Raw genomic sequence first — 19,826 nt, forward strand, 5'->3', positions numbered from 1 at the left:
GTAACTGTGCCGCTAAATAAATTAGGAGAATATTGTACTGTTTGGGTATACAGAAAGGAATTCCAGTCCATCATCTAGCCTTTATAACTAGACAACCATCAACACCATCCAAAGGAAAGGGCAAACAATGCAATTGCATTTCCTTAAATTGAATATTTACCAATTTCCTGTGTATTGCTGTGCAGAACCTAAATGAAATTCTGAGAAGAACTCGGTTGTACTTAACATTCACAGAGTAGAGGAGCTCTTTCTCTCACTCTTATTTTGAGGCTCTATGAGGAGAGAGAGCTGACTCGATGGGCGCAGATACTGTAGACACACAGAAACCACACACACACACAATCATAGGCTACACACCCCACACACTGGTGAAGAAGGAGAGGACCCAAACGCCAGTGGCCCAATCTCGACCCAGTTGCTTAACAGCACGGTAGCGGGGGGTCCATTTTACTTTCGTAACACTGCCCTTTAGTGTGTAAGAGATGGGCATTCTATCTCTCTGGGTCGAGCCCAAGTGTAATCTCTCCATGTGTCACACGGCCAGGCAAAGACTTCTGTGGCATTTCACATTTTCCAAAAATTACACAGGTAGGGCACACATACAAAGAGTACTCACCTTTCCCACATTGGAAAGACAAGGGGAAAAGGGGGCAAAAAAGAAGAGTGCTCTCCTCTATTGTAAACACAAGAAATAAGAAAGGGGGCAACAGAAAAAGAAGAAGAAGAAATGAAGAAGTGGCAAGCCTTGACTGACTGAAGGCAGGCTGTCTTCTTTCGTCTTGAACCATGGACAGACAAATCTGGTTATGGAAGTGACGTGACGAGGAGTGTCAGGCAGAAAATAGGAAAGTGTCAGCACCCCTCAAAGCGCTTGCATAATAGACGTGCACATGCCAAGCGACTCAAAATGTGCTTTAAGGATTTGCCTCGCGCCTCACTAGACAAAAGATGACCAATTTAGACCTGTCCTGTTGTGAAGGCTGCTTCACCCTCTTAAGAGCACAGACACCCTTTTGATGACTACATTTCAATGGAGTTGCACAAGGACATAGCTGTAGCGGCCTCCGATGCTTTATGTTCCACTTAATAGCTACACTGATTGCTTCTTTGATTATATTTTCAATCATTCAAAGACAGTAAAAGTACATTTGAAATTGCACACTCAATTTTACCCCCTTATAGAGAGTATATAATACTCCATGGTGGTTAGATGAGAGGATATTAGAGTTGGCGCCGGATAATGCACAGATCATTTTGATAGAGCAATGTAATTTATGTGTGTGAACCGTGTTTGACATGACCAGAGTTGAGTGAAAGTCCTTGTGTGACTTATTGAACTCTGGTTTACTTGAATGAGTGTGTCATGGATGTTATGTGGGCATTGTTTGGGACAATGTGCACTGTAGCTAAATCAAGACGTGTCTAGGCATTCATCTAAAAGACTACCATACACCATTATAAAGGGCTGAATATGACCTATATGATCATACACTACATGACCAAAAGTATGTGGACACCTGCTCGTCGAACATCTCATTCCAAAATCATGGACATTAATATGGAGTTGGTCCCCCCTTTGCTGCTGTAACAGCCTCCACTCTTCTGGGAAGGCTTTCCACAAGATGACTTTCTTCCATTCAGCCACATGAGCATTAGTGAGGTCGGGCACTGATGTTGGGCGATTAGGCCTGGCTCGCAGTCGGCGCTCCAATTCATCCCAAAGGTGTTCAATGGGTTGAGGTCAGGGCTCTGTGCAGGCCAGTCAAGTTCTTCCACACCGATCTCAACAAACCATTTCTGTTTGGACCTTGCTTCGTGCACAGGGGTTGAGGTCAGGGCTCTGTGCAGGCCAGTCAAGTTCTTCCACACCGATCTCAACAAACCATTTCTATTTGGACCTTGCTTCGTGCACAGGGGCATTGCAATGCTGAAACAGGAAAGGGCCTTCATCAAACTGTTGCCACAAAGCACAGAATCATCTAGAATATCATTGTATGCTGTAGCGTTAAGATTTCCCTTCACTGGAACTAAGGGGCCTAGCTCGAACCATGAAAAACAGCACCAGACCATTATTCCTCCTCCACCAAACTTTACAGTTGGCACTATGCATTGGGGCAGGTAGCGTTCTCCTGGCATCCGCCAAACCCAGATTCGTCCGTCGGACTGCCAGATGGTGAAGCGTGATTCATCAATCCAGAGAACACGTTTCCACTACTCCAGAGTCCAACGGCAGCGAGCTTTATACCACTCCAGCCGACGCTTGGCATTGTGCATGGTGGTCGAAGTCTTGTGTGCGGCTGATCGGCCATGGAAACCCATTTCATGAAACTCCCAACAAACAGTTATTGTGCTGACGTTGCTTCCAGAGGCAGTTTAGAAGTTGGTAGTGAGTGTTGCAACCGAGGACAGACGATTTTTACGCGCTTCAGCACTAGGCGGTCCCGTTCTGTGAGCTTGTGTGGCCTACCACTTCACAGCTGAGCCGTTGTTGCTCCTAGACGTTTCCACTTCACAATAACAGCACTTACAGTTGACCGGGGCAGCTCTAGCAGGGCAGAAATATGATGAACTGACTTGTTGGAAAGGTGGCATCCTACGACAGTGCCATGTTGAAAGTCACTGAGCTCTTCAGTAAGGCCATTCTACTGCTAAGGTTTGTCTATGGAGATTGCATGGCTGTGTGTTTGATGTAATACACCTGTCAGCAACAGATGTGGCTGAAATAGCCGAATCCACTAAATTGAAGGGGTGTCCACAGACTTTTGTATATATAGTGTACTTAGGCCACACGTCATATTCCACATACCTAATATTGTATCTTAATTAATGTACAGATGCAGTACATGTTGAACAGTGCTCTATCAGGTAGAGAGATGATAGATGGATATATTTCACTTTCTTACATTTTCGTATTATGTGTGTATTGTTTTGTATTGCTAGATATTATTGCACTGTTGGAGCTAAATAACACAAGCATTTCGCTGCACCTGCAATAACATCTGCAAATCTGTGTACGCGACCAATAAACTTTGATTTGATTTAGACTCAGATTGAGAACCACCTCCTCTCCTCCCTCCTTTAGTGCTGTCTGCCCTGTCCAGATTGCCTCCTTCAACTCAATAAAGGAGCAATCCACTTCCCCCTATAGAGGCGTCTCTCTTAAGCCTCTTAGCAACAACCTATGAATTGATCTGCTAGACCAGAGAGGGAACGAAGGAGAGAGGCAGGGAGGGAAGAAAAGGAAAAGGTAATAAATTGGGAAGAAAGGAATACAGATAGACGGAGAGGGGGAAAAACACTGGAAGATAAATGAAATAGGGACAGAGTGGAAAAGTCAGTGGGACAGGAATAGAGAGAGAGAGAGAGAGAAAGAGAGAGAGAAAGAGAAAGGAAGAGAGGATTAACGGGTATTGTATTCCTGACGGGGCATAAATTAAGCGGGGGAAGACGACAAAACGAAAGACAAAGCAATATCAACTCCAAATGCCCCATAACCCCTGGTCCTCAGGGAGATACTTAAAGACCATGTGCATTTTTCCCCCTGTCACTTTAAAACCTCCAAAGCACGACGAATGAAGCAAGACACATTTTCATTTGAATACACTCACGGGAGGGGAGACTTGGGGATTGGAGCGAAATCCCTCCAAAAGCAGAGCCATTTCAAGCAGATCATTTCCATTGTCTTAAATAGCTAGACGTGTAAGTTCAGGAAATAGCACAAATACTATTTGAGAATAGTTAGAATCACATAATTAACAACTTCAGTAAATAATGGTGAATTGGAGAAAGATTGTGTTACTCTTTAATTGAATTTCTAGGGTATTAATCACTTTGTTTCGATGAAAAGTGTCACCTGCTTCTATTATCACTATGTCCAAGTGAACAAAATGGTGTGCCTGAGATAGATAGATGTAGCCTATACTGTATTCCAATGATATTGTATGCAGGGATCTAACCATGGCCTCTTCCCAATGTGGGCCCTGACCCAACAGGCAGCCACACACATGACCGGCGGCCATCTTAGCACAGGGCACAGGATGGGCGTCGTCTGAATGGCAAGGCTGGTGGACCGAGAGCCAGCGAACCCAACTCCCATTCAACATCAAGTGGATCCGGTGACCAAATACAATTAATGGACGTTGAGCTGCCAAAGTCACAATTCATGGGCATCATAGAGTAGCGTTCAAGGCCACACACACACGTTGAAATGGTCACATTTGGAATTGCTGCTCACAAGTGGAATGCCCACTCCTCAGCCTTTTGACTGTGTTACCACAAAAGCAGATTGTGTGTGTGTGTGTTTGTGTGACTGTGTGTGTGAAGGGGGAATTAATCGCCTGTGAGAATGGGCATGGGTTTACTGTGCTCCTCCAGGACATCAGCACTGTTAATCTCAAGGCAGCATCTGGGAGAGTCGATGGATGGAAAAGAGAAGCACATCAATGCCTCCCTCCAAAAGGCTCTGCAGCAATTCAGCAGTACAGTGGGACGCCATTCAGCTCTTATTCACCTGCTCTTTTCCAAGGCGGAGGGAGGGATACTGTTTGTAAAAGGGTTTGTTTGCTTTAATTGTTTCCAAACCCTTCTGAATGAAAGCAGCCGGCGATATGTCAATATGAGAATACCAATAGCATTGTAGGGAACAAAGGGAATGTGGCATAAATTAGATGAAAAAGATGTAAGCGTCTTGGTAGGCTTTGCAGATTAGACAGAGTAGACGAATGGTGGTGGTTATCATACTGGAACGTCATGTTGATACGGTACATGATACAGTATCATTATTTTATTGTTGTTTGAATCTACCGTTTTGAGATACAGTCAAAAGCACCCATAAAACCTAGAGCTCAAACAGGAAATGGTTCCAATCATTTTTCCACCATACATTTTTTCCCATAGGGGATTTTAGAAACAAATAAGGGCTGTGTTTTGTGTAGGCTTACCCTGGCGTGACGTTTTGATAACCATGTAAATCTCTCTCGGACAAGGTGACTTTTATCAATATATTCGCCTGAATTTACCTCCCAAAATTGAAAAAAAATGTTCACCTTTATTTAACCAGGTAAACCAGTTGAGAACAAGTTCTCATTTACAACTGCGACCTGGCCAAGATAAAGCAAAGCAGTGTGATAAAAACAACAACACAGAGTTACATATGGGGTAAAACAAAACAAAGTCAAAAATACAACAGAAATACATATAATATACAGTTAGCTGCTAATGTGGCTATCATAAAGAACTACAAATGCAATGATGATCTGGACAAGACTGCCGAATTGAGGAAAAGGTAAGAAACTCTGGATTAACTATCTAATGTTAGCTAAATGTAGTAATGAATAATTAGGCTACATTTCTTTAAAATTGACAATTCTGTGAACTGTCTTGTGCACGTTTTAAATTGACACAATACCTGTTAGCAAAGGTATTAGCTAGAGATAACATGCAGGAGCTTGCAGGGATTTTGTAGTTTTGTATGACGTCTACTTTGATGCTAATTAGCATTTTGGAATCTGAGCCGAATATATATTGCCAAAAGTGACGTTGTCCGAGACAGATTTACATGGTTATCAAAATGTCACGCCAGGGTAAGCCTACATGAAACACAGCTCTTATTTGAAGTGTTTCTAAAATCCCCTATGGGAAAAATGAATGGTGGAAAAAACGATTGGAACCATTTCCCTGTTTGACCGCTAGGTTTTATGGGTATTATGACACCTCCACTGTGGGGCTCTATACCGTGTCATACTCATAAAGACAAGCCTCTTACTCTGTACTCACTTTGAGCACTGAGCACTCTGTAAGCACTGAGATTAAATTGGGGATCTTTAGCTTTACACAATAACTACGTTACTGGATAGACAAAGCTTCAACTCATAGGTAGCTTGGGCAACAAAAGTTCAAATATAAATACATAAAAATATATAAACTTGGACAAGACATAATTCTCAGAAAATTTGAACAATAATATTCAAAAGTAGGTTAATCCCCTTCTGACATCAGTACCATAATACTCTCTTGTGTACTGTGTTTACTCCCCTGTACCCTCACGGTAGACATATCTAGGAAACATTGGAGTTTCTGGCCAATTTTTTGTCTCTTTTCTCTGCAATAAGAACAAAATCCATAATCTGGTTTGTATCATCCAGACTAATCTCCCATAACTACAGTACAGTCCCCACTCAACCTATAATCCCATATTTCCACCAAACATCAAACTCCTATTTTGTTCCCAAAGCTTATAGATTAACTCTGGGCCTGGATGTCCCAGAAAAGAAAATATCATTAGCTTTGATCAGATTGATTAAGAGTAGTCAGAGTAGTGGGATCCGCTTGGCATGTTCCTCAGCTCCAAACAGATCACTGGGGAACTCGTAGAGACTGTATCTTAGCTGTGGATTTACTCTGATTCTGTATGACTTGAACAGTCTCTGTCTCCATGTGTGTTTGGCTCTGTCTGACCATGGGCATACCATGGCATGACACTCAGAACAAAACAACGTAGATATATAAAGCAGAAATGTAAACTGATATGGTTTCTTTAGCGTTCCAAATAGAGCATGTCTGCTCTACATTATATGTCAATGGTCTTTCTGAGGTGAATACCGGTCCGTTGTAGCTCAGTTGGTAGAGCATTGCACTTGTAACAGTAGGGTAGTGGGTTTGATTCCCAGGAGCACCCATATGTAAAATGTATGCAGGTATGACTAAGTTGCTTTGAATAAAAGCGTCTGCTATATGACATATACGTTATGTCACTGTTTAAGTATATATAAGTGTATATACAGTGAGGGAAAAAAGTATTTGATCCCCTGCTGATTTTGTATGTTTGCCCACTGACAAAGAAATGATCAGTCTATAATTGTAATGGTAGGTTTATTTGAACAGTGAGAGGCAGAATAACAACAAAAAAATCCAGAAAAACGCATGTCAAAAATGTTATAAATTGATTTGCATTTTAATGAGGAAAATAAGTATTTGACCCCCTCTCAATCAGAAAGATTTCTGGCTACCAGGTGTCTTTTATACAGGTAATGAGCTGAGATTAGGAGCATACTCTTAAAGGGAGTGCTCCTAATCTCAGCTTGTTACCTGTATAAAAGACACCTGTCCACAGAAGCAATTAATCAATCAGATTCCAAACTCTCCACCATGGCCAAGACCAAAGAGCTCTCCAAGGATGTCAGGGACAAAATTGTAGACAGTTGGGGCGATTATTCGCAAATGGAAGAAACACAAAATAACTCTCAATCTCCCTCGGCCTGGGGCTCCATGCAAGATCTCACCTCGTGGAGTTGCAATGATCATGAGAACGGTGAGGAATCAGCCCAGAACTACACGGGAGGAACTTGTCAATGATCTCAATGCAGCTGGGACCATAGTCACCAAGAAAACAATTGGTAACACACTACGCCGTGAAGGACTGAAATCCTGCAGCGCCCGCAAGGTCCCCCTGCTCAAGAAAGCACATATACAGGGTCGTCTGAAGTTTGCCAATGAACATCTGAATGATTCAGAGGAAAACTGGGTGAAAGTGTTGTGGTCAAATGAGACCAAAATTGAGCTCTTTGGCATCAACTCAACTCGCCGTGTTTGGAGGAGGAGGAATGCTGTCTATGACCCCAAGAACACCATCCCCACCATCAAACATGGAGGTGGAAACATTATGCTTTGGGGGTGTTTTTCTGCTAAGGGGACAGGACAACTTCACCGCATCAAAGGGACGATGGATGGGGCCATGTACTGTCATATCTTGGGTGAGAACCTCCTTCCCTCAGCCAGGGCATTGAAAATGGGTCGTGGATGGGTATTCCAGCATGACAATGACCCAAAACACACGACCAAGGCAACAAAGGAGTGGCTCAAGAAGAAGCACATTAAGGTCCTGGAGTGGCCTAGCCAGTCTCCAGACCTTAATCCCATAGAAAATCTGTGGAGGGAGCTGAATATTCGAGTTGCCAAACTTCAGCCTCGAAACCTTAATGACTTGGAGAAGATCTGCAAAGAGGAGTGGAACAAAATCCCTCCTGAGATGTGTGTAAACCTGGTGGCCAACTACAAGAAACGTCTGACCTCTGTGATCGCCAACAAGGGTTTTGCCACCAAGTACTAAGTCATGTTTTGCAGAGGGGTCAAATACTTATTTCCCTCATTAAAATACAAATTAATTCATAACATTTTTGACATGCGTTTTTCTGGATTTTTTTGTTGTTATTCTGTCTCTCACTGTTCAAATAAACCTACCATTACAATTATAGACTGATAATTTCTTTGTCAGTGGGCAAACTTACAAAATCAGCAGGGGATCAAACACTTTTTTCCCCTCACTGTATACACACAGTATGGTTTTTATTGGGTATTATTTTCATAAGTGAGGTATTTCCTCTGCCAAACCCATGAAAAGGGATTGGTTGGCAATCTCTGAGGCAGATAGAACTGTGGGGGTTGGCTTAGCAGTGAAAACAAGACAGTGTACACCGCAGATCATCAATCGCTGCCCCCACTGTCTGCCAGCGCAGGCGACCAACCAACCAACAGTGTTCCAGGGGCACCTCGGTCCCACTGACTTTCAAGGTCTTTCTGTATCATCAATCTCCAGCAACCTTTGAACGCACAATCACTGTCACTAATTAGCCCAAAGATAGTGGCGGACCACAGCCCTAAAAATAGGACAAAAACCTAGGAGCAAGGTGGATTTTGGTTCCCAGGCACGAATGAGACAATTAACCATTAGATATCTACCTAAAGTATGCGTGTCCTACTCATACACAACACACGTCTCTGAGGGTACTTATTCACTTCTTAATTAAAACACCATGACTTGGGAAAACACAAATACCCATTACTTGGAGTGAGAGTTCAGACTTCATAATTTTATTGTGTACCTTATTACTGATTTTTGGCAAAGAAAACATCGGTAGCTCTGAACATATAGACAACCCCAGAGCATTTCTTGGCAATAAAATCCCCACTGCTTGTGCAAATGTTTTGTAAACCCAGGGGTGCCACAAGCCTGCAGATTAGAATCCCCTTTCTATTAGCCAATAGCTTTGCATCTGGGACACACCTAGGACATCAGACAAGGGCAATTTTCACATCTAAAAAGCATCCAGAATAAAAAGGAAGCCAACTATCCCTAGATCAATGCAAAATGTCTGCACGGTCCAAAATCTCTAAGAAAATCGAAGGAGCATGTGGAATGACAAGAAATACCACATTTAAAATCCCTACCCTATGGCATAGTCTCTTAGCTGTAAAGACTCGGGACCCCCTGTTCGCTTAATCACTGAAGTGGGACTCTACTGTCTCTGTTGGCTATGATGTCTGATGAATGTTAATGGATACTCAGGCCCTCCATGGCCCTCTGGCTGGTTGGCTGGGACTCCGCTGCTCTCCTGATCACTCTCTGAGAGGCAGTTGTGGTGGGCAGAGCTCTGCCGTCCGCCCCCAGGGCCCCCGGGGAGCTGTGGTAGTCCCTCTGGGGCCGGGGCATGAAACAGATCGCCACGCACCATCGTAGCATGGGGTCAGCGCTCTGCTCCCCCTCATCAGGATCACAGACATGCAAACACACAGCGAGGGAGCTGTCCGCCCCTTCCTAACCCCTCGCACGGTCAGGGAGTGGCCGCACTACAGAGTGAGGAGCCGTCAGGCCGCATCAGCCGGGTAACGTGGGAACGAACAGTCACCGTCCCTTGTTGTCCACCCCCACCGCCACCCTGACATTTTTCCATCAACGGCTTCAGTGCTTCCGACATGTGACCCCTTTGTCACGCACGGTCGCCGCCTCGCCAAACGTGCTCGCACACATACACACACACACACACACGAGGAAGCAGAGAGGAAGACAGGCCTGTGATCCTCGGATTTAAATGCAGCAGGAGAATGTCAGCATCAAACAGGGTCTGTTATACAGCCCTGCACACTCTGTCTGCATATCAAACCCAGGTCACAATTCAAATTGAGTTCACGGGTTGGCCGGCGAGAAAGACAACCTGAGCAAAGACAACCTGAAATATGCTCTCATTCTCTCTGATTCCAATATGCCACAGATTAAACAAACTAGAGCCAAGATACAGCAATGGTAGTAAAACAACTGCAGAAACTCTGATTCATGTTTTGGGGAAAAACTTTGAGCAGGGGTGTGTTTCCATAGCGATTCCCCAGCGAACTCACCAAGGCCCGGGAGAGGGGTAAACCATCACGTAGCGTTCCTGATAGGGGGAAACACGGCACCTCCCCGTCTCCCAAACCTCGCACTCAGCCCTCACCGCATGTGGCGAAGCGCGGTTGGATTAGGCTGCCTAGAGTCAAACGCGTCTGGAACGCTGTGTCTGGGGAGCCATCGGTAAACGCCTTGCTTCACTACCTCTGTCTGACTGATCCGGTTTATGTTCCTTCATTCCCCCCCGGTACTGCTGAGGAAATGACATGCAGGCCCAGACAGACAGGGAGCTACTGCTAATCTTCCTATACATATGTAGGATCTTAATTTGAGCCAGTTTGCTACAGCAGGGAAATAATCCTGCAGCGACAGGAAATGTCAATTATTATGTGGATAATAATTAATGGACATTTTTGCAGGGGTTGATAAATATTACATTTGCATTTACATTACAAAGTTGTCCTTCAACAAGGTGATCAAATTAAGATCCTACATCTGTACGTTCAGCTGAGCTGTGAGCTAGCCTAGCAACAAGCTCCAGGGCATGATGTGGCCCCAAGGGGCCTGACTGGCAGCCCTGGCTCTTACCCTCTCTCCCTCACTGGAGACGATAGTGGAGAGAGCTGGAGGGGAACTAGAAACAGTATCCCACGGTTCACCTGAAGGGAACTAGAAACTCTTCCACCTCGATGACTTATTAGCACCTGATGTTATTCATATAGCACACTCACTCCCTGGTTCACTCACTCATCACTTTCGGAAAGTGCCAACACTTTCACATATAAGAGTACAAAGTACCTACTGAGAATCCATACGTATAGATAGATAAAATAAAATAATCAAACCAAGGAAGAAAATAAGGTAACTTCGAGAAGAATAGGAAGTGTAATTGAGAGAAACCACAGCTTTGGTTCCATTTTTAAAACAGCGTAATTTAGGCCCCCTGGAGTCACCATAACCACAGTCCAACTGCACTGACAATGCCCCTCCCAAGAGGGAGGACACAACAGCATGTAGAGCAACCAACATTGTCATCCAATATCATAGAAGAAGCCATTTTAGGTCTGCAGGAGCAAAATAGTAGCCTTACCTTCGACAGCATACTCTTCTGCTTCATAGGGGCCCAATGAGGACAGGAAGGGGAGAGAGGGAGAGATAGAGAGAGAATACAAATAGATTAGACAAACAGCATTTGGAACAATTAACATATCCTGACATTATTCCAATGTACTAGATATCCAATTAATGACATATCCTGATGTTATCCACTATCACAGAAGAGGTCATTTGCAAGAAGAGAAAACACAATTTGATTTATAATGATCTATCCAGTTCAAATTAAATCCTATTTTTCCCCATGACTTGATTAATAATGATTGAAAAAACAACCAAAATGTAAGACTGGGAATCTGAGGCCCTCTTTCAGTGGAACAGAGGCATATCTCTCCAGTTTCATAATCTAGAGAGAGAGAGTCAAAGGAAGCCAGTGCTAAAACAGTTCCCCCCAGGCTACCACAGACTAGCTCCTTTAATGTCAGAGTGGAAAAAAAACACGCTGCTTATCTAGGATCATCATCATCATGTATCCACTACAGATGCACGCAAGGAGCCTCCAGCGTCCTACTGCATCAAACCCTATGGAGAGTTGAACATTTTCATCCTTTACTTGAGACTGCTGGGTCCGGGCCTTAGCGATGTTTTATTATATCATAATCGATATAGCATTTTCTAGTACATTGTATGCTTGTGCTGTCATTTAGTATTTATGGGAAACGTTATGAATTTCCATTTGAGTCAGTTTGAGCAGTTAGAACAGGGTAAGAGGTCAAACTGGAATAAGGAGTTGGGGAAATATCAAATAAATTATATACTTTCGAACAGTGAAAAGCATAAAAGTATTTTTCATGTATGTACTCCATGTATAGTGTATGGCGAGCCGACCAGAAAGTGCTGTTTACCAGCACTTTAAGATTTGATGACGCCGAGCGTGGCGGCCATTTAAGAATCTGCAACGCACCATTGAGGCCCCAACGTGGTTGCTCAGTGAGCGGCATTCTGAAAACGAGGTCCCTCACTGCTTGTGTCTCTCATTCACAAAGTGCACGTTCCTCAAAAGGCTTTCTTCACAGTCTGCCTACATCCAGTATAACAATTGTGACCTGATCCAAGCCAATTTTGCCAGTTAGGTGGCTTTATTTGATACAGTATGTATGCAGTCTTCCTATCTATGCAGAGCTGCTTTTCTCAAATGCATCCTTTGTTGTGTCATTCAATGATTGGCTGTACATGTATATTTCATTTTCCCAGACAAATATCTACAAGGTCTTCTCATAGAATAATATTTAATTGTTGTCATTATATATTGGGAACACAACAAAGAGCCTGGGTGGGTTGGCTAGCAACTCCAGTTTAAAAAGGCAATCGATGCGTGCGTTTGACACCAGAGCAGCCCTTAGACCTCCATCGCCTCACCCTATTGATTCTCCAATTAGAACACCCACAATGCCACTACAATAGGCGTGCTGCTAGCAAACAAACCCAGACACGGCTAGCCGATCGAGAGCGAGGCATGATTCCACATCAGAGATTAAGCCCGGGCTATAAGCTGTGGGGACCTTGTTTGTCACATGTAATGATTGTTATGATCTCCGGACGTGGTTCTGTCCTTCCCCCTTCCTCCTCCTCCTCCTCCTCCTCTTCCTCCCCTCTTCTGCTGTCATCCCTCTGCTTTAGATGGCCCTCAGCCTTGACTAGACTATCTTTAAGAGACACACTCGGCGAGAGCCTCTGAGTCTGTGTTCAAAGCAGGCAGAGCATGAAAGAGACTTTTCTCCAAACCCACGATTCATCTCTCAAGTAATTATGGGGCCTGTCTAAAAATGTTCCTCAGAGATGGTTAATGTGGATTGTATCCCGTTGTCCAAAAGTGGATGGAGCAGCAAACCTCAGTAGGCTTTATTTTTTAAACTGCAGAGTTAACATTGCTTAGGGAATATCTGGGAATATGATTGGGAATGAAAGTGAAGGATCTGACAATAAAAGACAAAGATAGTCAAACATAAGCTCTTATTTCAGGAAGCTGTGTTCCCCCATTGAGAATAGTAAGGGATAAATAAAAAGCCAAGCAGAACATCATTCCTAACACGTCTGCACCGAATACAAATGCCTTGTGAGTAGCTAAGTCTATACCCTTTAGGGATTGGACACTATTGGGTTTTGACTCTATATACGAACATTACATTACAATTTTCAGGTTAGAGACCGAGATAATAGTGTATGTTTTTATGATACTGTTTCCACAACACCGGAGCTAGACGTTCTCTCTCCCCAGAGAGGCGATAGCATGCTCCCTTGAGAGGCCGTCCTTCCACCAAACGATTAAGATCATTAATTGACTAAAATGCTGTGTTTATGGTCTGCTTTGTAGACGCAGGATGACTCAGTGGTTCTCTGGGGCATTGGAACTAGACTAGAGAACACGTTCTGCATTGAACAGGGAAGAAGGAAAATGTTCTGCTAGTCTTGACTTAACCGATGCTGCTGTGACTATAGTGCTGTGTGTTCCATTAGGTAAAGGAGAAATACTAGCTCAAAGCATTCTGATCCATTGGCTAATGCCTAGGAATGCTATTTCCTGATGTTGCGCAGCCGCGTTCAGCTATGGGTAAACACCAGACAGCTGCAACCTGATTGGCTGAATGCAATACGGTGTTTCATAAGGAAAGTACGCATATTTTCCCAGTTTTTTTCCATTTTCTCACCATTAAATAAAGTTACGGAAGAAATTGAAGCATTTGCAGCCTGGATGGAAAAATGTTAAGGTACGAACCGGTCGACGGGGGATATGTATTGCCGGCTGCATACAATGCGTTTGGACGATAAAATGAAATGACTCAATATCGCCATCTGCCAGCCTTTTGGGCTACCCTTTTTGATACTTAAATATCTAGTGCTTTATTTCTCCTCCACACTAGCTAAGTTTCCATCCAATTGGTGACAGATTTTCATGTGAATATTCAAAAATCCTCCCAAAAACAAAATGCGCATTTTCCCACCAGAGATGTGTTTCCATCAAATTGACTTGTTGCGGATAAAAGGCTGTGCATGATGACGTAGTGCACATAAAAATACCTTTCGCGGTAAAATTCCCATGTTCCGAATCAAAAATGTAATGTGATTTGATATGAAAAATACAAGTCAAATGGGTTTCCATCGCATTTTCACCTCTACTGATGGTTTTCTCACAAAATAATGTGCGTTATATAAGTTATATAGTGAGTGTGCGCACTCTGGTATTGGCAAGTGTGGTCTAGCCAACAGCGCAATCTGCGCGCTGTTGGCTAGAGCGCACGTATAGCCTACATGATGAGATTATTATGGACAAAAGGATTATTTTTATTTGTCAAACGGAAGCCAAGCATCGATTATCATGTCACCAGACAAAGACCTTTAATATTTATTGGAAAGGAGCATCATGCTCATCAAGCTCGTGCACTTCCACCACCCTGTGAAGTTCATCATAACTTATTTCATCTGTAGCCTAATAAACTGCATGCTTTCCCGAGGAGTTGCTCGACCTTCGCCTCTCCCGAGTCCATAGCGATGGGACAAGACTGTAACTACCAATTGGATATCACGAAATTGGGGAGAAATAGGGGTAAAAGTACAAGTTTACTTCGATATGATGGTTATTATATCAACATTTGCTCATAAAAAAGCATTTCCACCGACATTTCTCCATAATTCATTTTTCCCTATTCATTATACTTAAGGCTACAGTGTGTTGCTGTGGCTATCCTACTAAAGATCTCATTAGACAGCAGCCGCTCCACTGCACACCTGACCGCAATCAAGGGCTGGCAGCAGCATTGAAAGAAGACCAATGGTTGCGTGCCATGTCATCGACTGTGCAGTCGGGTATCAGATTGCTATGGTCGCGTTCCTTTGCCCAGGCATTGCTGACGCATGCCAGATCTTACAATGCCTGGATAGGTATTTTAAGTATCAGCCAACCACATCATAAGTTGTAGCAATCTGTCAGTCGATGACACAGCCAATGACGTGGAACGCAAACATTGGTTGATGCATGCAACGTCTGAGCAGGGGAACGCGACCCATGTCATATGACATGGTTAGCTGATGTTAAACACCTATCCAGGCATTGTAAGATCTGGCATTTGCTGCAATGTAGTAGGGCAGGAACTTGACCCATGACTGCTCACACTGGGGTAATGGCTGGTGGGGGTAGCAGGAGGTGCTATGTGTTAGAAGCTTTTGCCATCAAACCCCATGTCTTGTACTGAATTGACGAAAATATGCCACATCCAAAAATCTATGGTCTGTGATTGTTCAGCAGTACCTTGTAGTATACAGATAACACACAATATCACTACAAGCTCTTAGTCCTTGGTCAGCTCAGGAGCAGAAGCACTGAGGCCCACGCTCACTGTGGGAGTTCAAACCCATGGCAGCCACACACCAGCACTACATACCCTAACAGCACACATACAAATACGGCACAAACAAACACAGCACAGCCCCATGGTAGGTCACACACACAAAGCCCACCAGAGACCTGCAACAACAAAAGTCACTCAGAGTAAAGGGCTAGACTGAGGGTTGATCATTTCAAAATGGAGCTACAAGTACAAGACATCACATAGAGTAGTATAGAGTTAGCCATGAATATTCTCCCTTTCTATCAGCAAAGGTGACCACAGAGAAACACTAAAGCCACAAGGCTATGAAAACCCTACCCTTAAATGTTTTGAAATATGATACTATCATAGCCTTGTGTTGATTATTAAAGTAAAACTAACAAGTTATCTTTCATTAAATACGTCTAAGGCCCTCTCCCCCGCCAGGTTCTTCTTCTTATAATTCAACTTCAAATACTAAACCGTATTATTTTAGTGCTGCTGTGTGATTCATTCTTTCTCTCTTCTCTACTAGAGACAGTTTTCAAGGATTCTATTTTGGCCAGCTGTGTGCCAGAAATAGAATTGAGAATTCAAGAGGAGAGAAGCCTCTCCAAGGTTATTTGACTTTATTTTAGCTAGAGACACACTGCCAGAGTAGATGACAGCATTGTTAGTCGCACTGAGACAAGCACACACACACACGCATGAACACATGGAGACGCACACCTGTGAATATGGACGGGCGTGCGCATGCAAACACATGCAAACACACACACACACACTCTGCCTTCTCACACATTGAACAATAGCTTGTCCAGGTAACACAAAAATACCTTGTTGGACTTTGCTCTGACTGCACTTCAATGTCCACACAAAAATGTACAGAGAGTTGTTCTGTGTCAGTGTCTATTCATTTCATTTGATCTCTGGAATGCCTGAAATTGTACAAGCAACAAGCACTCTGAAAAACTATATTGTGGCAAACTCTAAGAGAGAGAGTGAGAGAGAGAGAGGAGAGAAAATAGCGGTTTAACAACAGAGAGAGAGGTAATAGAGAGGAAACATTTAGCTATTTGATTTTAGAATTGTAGGACCCCTTTAGGTATAAAGAAATATATATACTGTATATAAAAAATTATTTGATGAAACATTGAATTTCATTAGCCCATAGGAATTGAATAATTGAATAACAGATTCATACATGGAAAAACAGATAGTAAAAAAATACATCAAAAGGAAGTTTGTTTTAAAGCGTCTGTCCTACAGTGAGGGAAAAAAGTATTTGATCCCCTGCTGATTTTGTACGTTTGCCCACTGACAAAGATCAGTCTATAATTTTAATGGTAGGTTTATTTGAACAGTGAGAGACAGAATAACAACAAAAAGATCCAGAAAAACGTATGTCAAAAATGTTATAAATTGATTTGCATTTTAATGAAGGAAATAAGTATTTGACCCCTCTGCAAAACATGACTTAGTACTTGGTGGCAAAACCCTTGTTGGCAATCACAGAGGTCAGACGTTTCTTGTAAATTGATTTGCATTTTAATGAGGGAAATAAGTATTTGACCCCTCTGCAAAACATGACTTAGTACTTGGTGGCAAAACCCTTGTTGGCAATCACAGAGGTCAGACGTTTCTTGTAGTTGGCCACCAGGTTTGCACACATCTCAGGAGGGATTTTGTTCCACTCCTCTTTGCAGATCTTCTCCAAGTCATTAAGGTTTCGAGGATGACGTTTGGCAACTCGAACCTTCAGCTCCCCTCCACAGATTTTCTATGGGATTAAGGTCTGGAGACTGGCTAGGCCACTCCAGGACCTTAATGTGCTTCTTCTTGAGCCACTCCTTTGTTGCCTTGGCCGTGTGTTTTGGGTAATTGTCATGCTGGAATACCCATCCACGACCCATTTTCAATGCCCTGGCTGAGGGAAGGAGGTTCTCACCCAAGATTTGACGGTACATGGCCCCGTCCATCATCCCTTTGATGCGGTGAAGTTGTCCTGTCCCCTTAGCAGAAAAACACCCCCAAACCATAATGTTTCGACCTCCATGTTTGACGGTGGGGATGGTGTTCTTGGCGTCATAGGCAGCATTCCTCCTCCTCCAAACATGGCGAGTTGAGTTGATGCCAAAGAGCTTCATTTTGGTCTCATCTGACCACAACACTTTCACCCAGTTCTCCTCTGAATCATTCAGATGTTCATTGGAAATCTTCAGACGGCCCTGTATATGTGCTTTCTTGAGCAGGCGCTGCAGGATTTCAGTCCTTCACGGCGTAGTGTTACCAATTGTTTACTTGGTGACTATGGTCCCAGCTGCCTTGAGATCATTGACAAGGTCCTCCCATGTAGTTCTGGGCTGATTCCTCACCATTCTCATGATCATTGCAACTCCACAAGGTGAGATTTGCATGGAATCCCAGGCCGAGGGAGATTGACAGGTCTTTTGTGTTTCTTCCATTTGCGAATAATCGCACCAACTGTTGTCACCTTCTCACCAAGCTGCTTGGCGGTGGTCTTGTAGCCCATTCCAGTCTTGTGTAGGTCTACAATCTTGTCCCTGACATCCTTGGAGAGCTCTTTGGTCTTGGCCATGGTGGAGAGTTTGGAATCTGATTGATTGATTGCTTCTGTGGACAGGTGTTTTTTATACAGGTAACAAGGTGAGATTAGGAGCACTCCCTTTAAGAGTGTGCTCTAATCTCAGCTCAGTTACCTGTATAAAAGACACCTGGGAGCCAGAAATCTTTCTGATTGAGATGGGGTCAAATACTTATTTCCCTAATTAAAATGCAAATCAATTTATAACATTTTTGACATGCGTTTTTCTGGATTGTTTTGTTGTTATTCTGTCTCTCACTGTTCAAATAAACCTACCATTAAAATTATAGACTGATAATTTCTTTGTCATTTGGCAAATGTACAAAATCAGCAGGGGATCAAATACTTTTTTCCCTCACTGTATATCTAAGACATATAAGAAAAATATGTATTTTCTATTTTCATTTTTTTACTCATATTTAACAAATACAAATTGGCACTAAATTACTCACAGTATATATAGTATATACTTCCATTCATTTTTTTTTATGGAACTGGGCTACTTTCAGTTGAGGCTTAGGGGCGTCCTACAGCAAAGCAAAACAACCAACATGAGAATCTCACCTTTCCATAGAGGGGTCATATTTTTGTCATTTAGCAGACGCTCTTATCCAGTGTGTAGTGTGTAGCCCAAACTGTTCGGATGCTACAGACAGAAGTTGGCAGATCGGCGGTACCGACTTCAGACAAGTCCCGAGATGCTTGTGGGGGTCGTAGAGCAAAACATAGAACACTACAGACGTTTTTGTGAGATGACCAATTTTCGAGAATGTCTCATAGTCCAACAAACACCGCTGTAGCTCGGCCACCTTCCGCCGCAGATGCGGAAGGCCGCCATTGGCGGATGCGGTGGATTGAGACCAGTGGAGGCTGGTGGGAGGAGCTATAAGAGGACGGCCCCATGTAATGGTTGGAATGGAATAAATGGAATGATACCAAACACATCAAACATATGGAAACCACATGTTTGACTACGTTCCATTTACTCCATTCTAGCCATCACTGATTGAGCTGGAGCCCTTGCAAAAAAACAGATATCTCTAGCTCAAACAGACAGATTTTGAAGATTTTTTTTATTTATTATACTAATTAGATTTGTGCGGGGGGACGCGGATATTGACTCTAGTGGGTTAAAGAGAGAGTGAAAGAGAGAGGTTTAAACGACAGAGATTCTACTCCAGGGCCTAACAGACAGAGGGGTTGACTCATACGGCAGAATCAGAGGTCAAGAGGAGGTGAGGGAGGGTTAATAACCAGTGAAATGACTGGAGAAGTGCCTCATCTCTGGGTGTCACACCAGTGTATAAAAAATAACAAAGTTAGGGGACAGAGTAAAGACAATGCTTGGCACAAAACCAGGCACACAACCCCACAGGAACAAGGTTATTATTCAAGAGAAAGGTTACAGTGAGAAACAGAGAGAGATGAGGTGAAGACGACCCCCCCTACACTATTACACCGGTCAACTTCCTTTTAACACAAGCTTTTATGGTGGGAAATTCAACTGAGTCATCGAAGGCATATCTAACTAGTGATATACTTGAAGGTAAAGGAGTTACGAGATTAGTGGTGCTAACAGTTTCAGCTAGGGAGAGGAAAACAGAATAACAGGACGGATGCTGAAACGTTACCCAAATCGACGTAT

The 19,826-nt window shown here is 43.3% G+C and overlaps 1 protein-coding gene across 1 annotated transcript in view; it reads right to left on the reverse strand.

The window, feature by feature from the left end:
* The window catches only part of LOC121554278 (neurexin-2-like), a 591,334-nt gene that overhangs the window by 379,270 nt on the left and 192,238 nt on the right, over positions 1-19,826 (reverse strand). Inside the window, exon 3 of the mRNA XM_041867756.2 lies at positions 11,250-11,270. Coding sequence (XP_041723690.2) covers positions 11,250-11,270 — 21 coding nt within the window. The remainder of the gene's footprint in view (positions 1-11,249; positions 11,271-19,826) is intronic.

The sequence above is a fragment of the Coregonus clupeaformis genome, chromosome 39 (genome assembly GCF_020615455.1).
Source record: "Coregonus clupeaformis isolate EN_2021a chromosome 39, ASM2061545v1, whole genome shotgun sequence".
NCBI lineage: Eukaryota > Metazoa > Chordata > Actinopteri > Salmoniformes > Salmonidae > Coregonus > Coregonus clupeaformis.